Source organism: Schistocerca cancellata, chromosome 3 (assembly GCF_023864275.1).
Source record: "Schistocerca cancellata isolate TAMUIC-IGC-003103 chromosome 3, iqSchCanc2.1, whole genome shotgun sequence".
Lineage (NCBI taxonomy): Eukaryota > Metazoa > Arthropoda > Insecta > Orthoptera > Acrididae > Schistocerca > Schistocerca cancellata.
In genome coordinates, this window is record NC_064628.1 from 232,206,405 (window position 1) to 232,213,815 (window position 7,411).

A 7,411-nucleotide genomic window follows, 5' to 3' on the forward strand; every position below is an offset into this window, starting at 1 on the left:
ACTATTAATTTTGATGTAGTGTTGGGAATAAAAGTGTGAAATTGCTGTTTTCCTTTGATTGTCAATGCTTCTTCAAGCTGGATTTTTAATAATATTTCTGAAGCAGCATAGTCTTCTTGACTGGAATACGCAAAATCAACATTTGTGATATTATCTACTACCCACTTAAATAGATCTCGTGAGGTTTGGATCTGATTTTGGTATGGCCTTTGCAAACTTGCATGAGCTGCCAGTCTCTTAACTGAATCCCCTACTCCATCACAAGGCCCATTCCCATGTGCTGTGGCTGAAAAGTGCCACTCAACTTTTATGTTGAAATCTTCCTCATGAAGGCAAAGGTTCTGGAAGTTTTTCTTATATTTGTACTGAGCAGCAGAACCGTCAGAATAATAGTATATTTTTTTGGAAGCTTTTGAAATTTATTTGTTAGATAAGAAATAAGCTTCTTTTGAAAGGTGTAAACTGCAACTGTATTGTGCTCCAGGCAATCGGAAACAATGACAAAGCTCAAATGCTCAGTTTTGTCTTCCTGTTTGTAATAGGCCTAAATAACAAAAGGATGAATCGTAATCTGTTGTCTTGTCCAGTGGTAACTCCAACCTTTATCCTGTAGAACTACACAATAATTTTCCAAAAAATCACATATGACAACAAATTCAGACTCCATAAGGTTTTCTCTTGTGGAGTTAAGGAATGTTCATTGTTGCTTGGCAATGAAATCATGATGAATCAAAGTAGACATCTTACTACAAAATAAATCTATGAATTCTTCAGAGGTTTTCTGAACAATTTCCACATTACAGCAGTCAACTGACATCCACTGTTGGAACTGAACTCTTCAATTAAGTTTTCATCAAAAGAGTCTTGTAAAATTTTATGTATGACAGTTTCTGGGCAATATTCACAGTTTCCCATGTTGCAATCAACTGATGATGGGTTGCAAAGCATTTTTGCAATGCCCTGCTTATAATTGTTTAAGCTGCTGATTGTTACTATATTTAGTTTGGCATTTTCTATCATTAATTTTATGTTTTGGTGAGTTGTACACACACAGACATTGTGTGTGCCACTCCAACAAGAAAATACGCAATGTTCTGGTCTCAACTCAGTAAATTTAGAGAAACCTATTTTTATGTTAGGAAACTTGTCTGTAAAATGTTTGTAGGCTTCTTTAAGGTTACACAAAATAAGTCTTTTTGATATTTTTGTTTTACTTCCACTTGTTTCTGTAATTGTCACACAATCTTCAATACCAGGCACTGCCCGGCTAACTTCATCATTTTCATAAAATGAATGTACAGTTTTGACAGTTTCTGTGGGTAAACACTTCCCTGGTTTTGGGTTTGGACCTTCTATGAATCCTTTCTCTTTCAAAATTTTTTTGAACTGCAGAGCAATGTAATTATATTATTTTTCTGACACTCCACTTTTTAGGTAAACTTGTAAGAATCATTAGTTTATTTGCCCTGCTTATAGAATTATTAAAGTTTGTTTTGAGATTTTGAAGAATGGATTCATCAGAATCAGTATCTGACAAAGAAGTTTCGGCAGCAACAAAAAGTTTGTGTATCACTGATGAGGAGACTTTTTTTTCACTTTTAATTTGGCATAACGCCTCTATGTTACTTTTTTCTTATCAATTGGGGATTCACCTATTTCTTGAAGTGATGTGTTAAGTGCTTGAACAACCACTGAAGTTGCAGTGAAGTCCGGGTCTTGGTCTGGGATGATTATCTCTGATCCAGAAGAATCTTCAACACTTTTATCACCGATGGGCTCTGGTGTATTTTGCAATGCAGTTACATCTTTCCTACATTTATCACAAATCCTGCCACCACTAGGTATTTGTGGACATAATATGGGCATCCATGCTGTGACATTTCTCAGTTTTTTTCTGTCTCTAATAAAATGATTTGACGTCTTCAATGGATTACAACACTGGACTTTTTACTTGGTTCCATGTTGATACAAAAACCACTTATAACCTCTCCTTCATTTTTAGATTTATTAGTAAATGAACTATTAAATATACTAGATACAAACTGGTCAACAAAGAAGTAACAACTGATTTGCACTAAAACCACAGTGCACAATAATGCTGTAGGCACACAAAGGCTTAGAAGGTAACAGTCTTATTTCCTCTCAAAAATGGCACCAGTCTCTGAATGATAGTACAGACATCAAGCACTGTGCTTGTTTCAACTTTTTCACAGCATGCTGCACACATAGACAGGAACACAAGCATGCTCAGCCTTCATACAGTGGCTAAAGCCTTTGCTAATGAAATGTGCATTTTTGGACCAGAAGTATTACATCAATAGTCTACTTACAAGTTTTTCACACCTTATTTAACTCTTAGCTATAGGTCCCACACTCAACATTTCGTTTTGCAAGTTAATACACTATTAGTTTAAACTGTAAGAAACTAAAAAATAAACAATCAATTATAGAAAATGTTGTTTAGTTTTGTTTCAAGAAGGTGATATTTTGAAATTTCTAGCACTTTTTACTTACCTTTCAGTATATTTTAATTAAATTCGTGTTTGTTAAAGGTCAGTTTGGTCAAACTACGGCTGTTAGTGAAAAACAAGAGACCGGAATAATTTTTTTTAAGAATGAATCCATCACCACCCCACATTTATATTTTGCCATGTGATTTACAACAGTATGAAGTAGTTATGGAAATATTTTGAAAATTTTCAATTACGGCTATGTACTTTTTGTAAAAAAATTAAATTAAAATAATAATTAGTAGGCCTATTTTGAAAAAGGTTATTAATTAGAAGCTATGTTTTGCTGTATATCATTGGTAACAGCATGAAAAATGCTGCAAAATGACACCTTTCCTAGCTCTCTAGCTCAATTAGGGCAGCTCCTAGGGCAATTTAAACAAGCCCATTCATACATTTTTGGGCAGTTTTTCAAAAGTTTACATGACCATATTTCAGGAATAGTTTGCAGTAAAAATTGAAATTTGGTATTCTTCTTAGTTTCAGCACCCACTATAAGTAAACCGCCTTGCAGCAAAATCTAAGAGGGTGATGTCAAATTTTTATTTAAAGTGTGTTGATTTGACATGGAATAGCCCATGAATTTTGCTAATTGGGGTGAGTGGATATAAAACAGAGATTGGAAATGGCACGAAAGGCATTTCTGAAGAAGATAAATTTGATAACATTGAATCAGATTTAAGTATTAGGAAGGCTTTAGTGAAACTACCTGTCTACAGTGTGGACACGCATGGAAGTGAAACATAGACAATAAACATGTTAGACAAGATGAGAATAAAAGCTTTTGAAACGTGGTGCTGCAGAGGAATGCTAGAAATTAGAGGGGTAAATTACCTCACTAATGAGAAGGTACTGAATAAATGTGAGAAGACAAGAAATTTGTGGCACAGCTTGACCAAAAGAGGGGATCAGCTGACAAGACACTTTCTAAAACATCAAGAGATCACCAATTTAGTATGGGAAGTGTGGGGAGGTGTAAAAGTCGCAAAGGAAAGCCAAGACATGAATACAGTAAGCAGATTGAGGAGGAGGTAGGTTGCTGTAGTTACTGAGGGATGAAGAGACTTGCACAAGATAGAGTAGCATGGAGAGTGAAAGCTGCATCAAATAAATCAACAGACTGAAGACGAGGACGAGAACATAACATAACATTTAAGCTTCCTAACGAGATACAGTGCTCTAGTAAACTTACTGTAGGTTTACGCATAATCCACTCTGTTCCTAGTCGTACGGATTTACGTAAAAGACCCTATCATTTTATCCAAAAATACACGCGGTGCAAACACACAGAAATAACTTCTCTTTAAACATTTTCGACAAACGTTCGTCAATCGTAAACAAACAGACAAGCAACACAAAATTTCAAACCGCTCCAAACAAAACCGCCAGCACAAACATTTGTAGCGCGGGTATTTACGTCACTTATGTCGAACGTCTTTGGACAATAAGCAGCGATCACTACGGGAATGTCTTGCGCCAGTAAAGAGTAATGCACGCATGTGTTTTCATAGCTTGGCTTTTTTCATATAATACTGAAGAATGGGATACAACCGTCGGATTTGAAAAATGACATCATAAGGTGCCACAAATGATGCTTTGCAAAGACTTGGACGAATGTTGGCAAAGCTAGGAATGTAGTAAAGTGGAAACAGGTCATTGATGTATACCACGTATCCCCATATTTCGAACGTAATGTTACATACATCGCTTTTTTCCGCAGAAGAAACTCCTAGCATGCTATTCTTCAGTTGATCTGTGGGCACTTATGCAGTTTAGCAGGTACGGAAAAAATTTTTCATTTTTTTTTTCAAAATTTGATCGATTATAGTCAAATTTGATACGCTGATTACGAATACGATATTTATTTTCGCCCCAGTCAATTATTTACATCAAAAAAATTGTTTTCAATTTTTTTAAAATTTTTGTATTTTTCAATATTTTGTCGATATAGTGAATTCTGATGTGCTGATTTCGAATATAACATCCATTTTCATTTTCCCTTGACCGTCGGCGATATCTTCTGCCCGATAAGCGCGGCGCTGCCGATGACGCAACATTGCGTAATACACTAACTAATCAGTATTTTCAAATCATAGGCGGCCGCTGCCGCGGCCGCATTCCAAAAAAAAAATTCCCAACCTAACCTCAAGTGGGCTACGCTACAGATCACTTTATTTATGAAAATACAAAGTACAATCACCAACAAACTTTACATATTCACCCACAAAGCTCTCCAAGCCAGATACATTTGGAATGAAAAATTTTTTCCGTACCTGCTAAACTGCATAAATTGATCTGTAGCGTAGCCCACTTGAGGTTAGGTTGGGAGTTTTTTTTTTTGGAATGCGGCCTCGGCAGCGGCCGCCTATGATTTGAAAATACTGATTAGTTAGTGTACTGTGGGCTTATGATGTACATAAGCAGGACTTTTTACAGAGGGAGTTGGAAATCGGAAGTGCCCATACGATTGTTGATTGGAAACAATTTTGTAGGGACATTTGTCACGAATATTTTTTGCTCAATCCGATCGTTCTGGGAGGCAGAGGTCATATTGTGGAGATCGACGAAAGTTGTTTTGTTCGTCGAAAGTACGAACGTGGTCATCGCGTTAGAGAACAATGGGTTTTTGGTGGTTTCGATGTGGAAACAAAGGAAAGTTTCATGGTGACTGTAGACAGACGCGATGCTGGCACTTTTATTAAAAATTTAAAACAATTTTTTTGATGTAAATAATTGACTAGGGCGAAAATAAATATCGTATTCGTAATCAGCGTATCAAATTTGACTATAATCGATCAAATTTTGAAAAAAATGAAAAATTTTTTCCGTACCTGCTAAACTGCATAAGTGCCGATCTGTGTAGGTCAACTGAGGGATAGTAGCTCAACTGAAGGATAGGATACGAGCGCTAGCAAAAATAGCGACATGTGTAACATTGGCATGGAAAATGTCAGTTGACATATGTAGGCTACAAATTTTAAGTATGTCAGTTTTTTCACCTTCCCTAGTTTTCAAAAAATTAAAAGCAGCAAAATACAGCGACAGAGATGAGAAGCCAACTGCTTATAATAAGGTATTTGACTGTTTTCTGGGAACTGTTTTAAATGTCATTTTATACTCGTAGAATTTTCCTCTTCCTCTTGAATTTCAGTATTCTTCTATAAAAATGGCAATGAAATCCAAATTATTTGAAAGCCCGCTAAAAGGCTCTATCCGAATCACGTGATGCCTGTGACGTCACTGGCTAGCTCGCTGTTTCTACTGTCATAATACTATTATGATGGTGTGTAGTACCATACTATAGAAATACAATTGTAAAAACTAGTGAAAAGTTGTTTATGAGCGTTACAGAGAATAAAAATATGTATAAAATGTGGCTGCACTATACCAGCAAATTGCCACCAAGTCGACACACAAGCCCACTAACTTAATTAAAAATGTGTTGCACTGTGAAGTTAACATTAGTTTACCTCCAAGATACGATCTGTCACTGTTACAAAGAAGGATAGCATCATTCTACGAAATTAAACTCCCAGTGAAAATTGTCGTTTCACCCAACTACTGCTCAGCTGTTGGGTATCTCAGTTGTTAGAAGCGTAAACCGTCGATTTTAACGAGTTGATGTCCATAGATCGCTGGTTCGAATCTAACCTGACAGACCTTTTTAACTTATTTGTAAAATGACTTGTAAAATGACTCGACAGTCCTCTCACATGATAACCAAATCACAATCACAAAACTTCATCTCACTGATAAAAAGCTGAATGTTATTGTATTTTCCATGCTGTTTACATGCGCTTACAACTGTAATCGCTGTTCACATCTGTCACGTAAAAAAGATATTTTCTAGTTAATGTGACCATACGCTTTTTACTTCATGAGAAACACTGTTTTTTATCTTCATACTCTCCAGCTAGTATTCTTATTGTTTAAACTTTTACAGTTTCATCATCTAAAGTAAAGATGAAATTAAGGCTGCTTCAGACGCCAACGTTAGTTTATATTCACAAACATCGCAGTCCTTACGTTTGTGTGACCTGCATGCTGTATGCTTCATATATCTCTCCATATAGCCTCATTGTTCCACATCTCGTTGAACTGTGGGTGTATGGTGATATCTTCACTAGTAGCAATGTATTAAAAAAAAATTGACTTGTTTGTTCGTGAAGTAAATGCATCCTCTGCTGTCCATTTCTCAGATTAAGACTAATGTGAAGCTATGTTTAGTACATCCCACGATCGAAATAACGCATACAATCATTTCTTGCTAACAATATTTACGTATTTCGTATAAACTTGTAAAAACACATGACCTCTTTCTTTGCATTTGGGTGTGTTATCCGTTGCACCGTTGGACGCCGTTGCACCGTTGGACGCTTGTTAGAAACAAGTTCCCTGCTGAGTGTCTTCTACAGAGGAAATCAACACTAAGTTTTGCCAAGAAAATTTTTATTGTGCTTTGAGTCGTAGTTCATGACTGAAAGCCGTTAATCTAGTTATATTATATGGACCCATTTGCAAAGGTTCTACAATCCCTTAGTTCTGAGCGAGTTTAATAATGCTGCAGAGTGTCCGTCGTTGCATATATCTCCATTCTAAAAGTGAGGAGCATAAACACATCAACTTTCGCAAGGCTTCCACTGTAAGTGTTCACAAAATTCTTTTCTATTGTTACTTAAAAGTTGTAATTGCATTTTTCATCAATAAATAGCTAAACTATTTGCAGTAAAAGTACGTACTAACTTCATAACTTCAGATACACATCTATAACACACATATGGCTTTGCCTTACTCCTGTGTCATCACAGGATCAGCCAATAAGAGAGCGTTTCAGATCACACCACCAGATCTTGGTATTTAATGGCTTTTAAGCTTTAATTACATAAAAATAACAGATATTT

At 36.0% G+C, this 7,411-nt stretch overlaps 1 protein-coding gene across 4 annotated transcripts in view; it reads right to left on the minus strand.

Annotated features, from left to right (window-relative positions):
* The window catches only part of LOC126174866 (uncharacterized), a 382,969-nt gene extending 379,047 nt beyond the window's left edge, over positions 1 to 3,922 (minus strand). For all 4 annotated transcript variants that reach the window (XM_049921269.1, XM_049921270.1, XM_049921267.1 and 1 more), the window contains exon 1: positions 3,703 to 3,922. Coding sequence is in view for 1 of the 4 variants with exons in the window: in XM_049921270.1 (XP_049777227.1) it covers positions 3,703 to 3,717 (15 nt within the window). In the remaining 3 variants the exon portion in view is untranslated. The remainder of the gene's footprint in view (positions 1 to 3,702) is intronic.
* Positions 3,923 to 7,411: the final 3,489 nt, after the last annotated feature.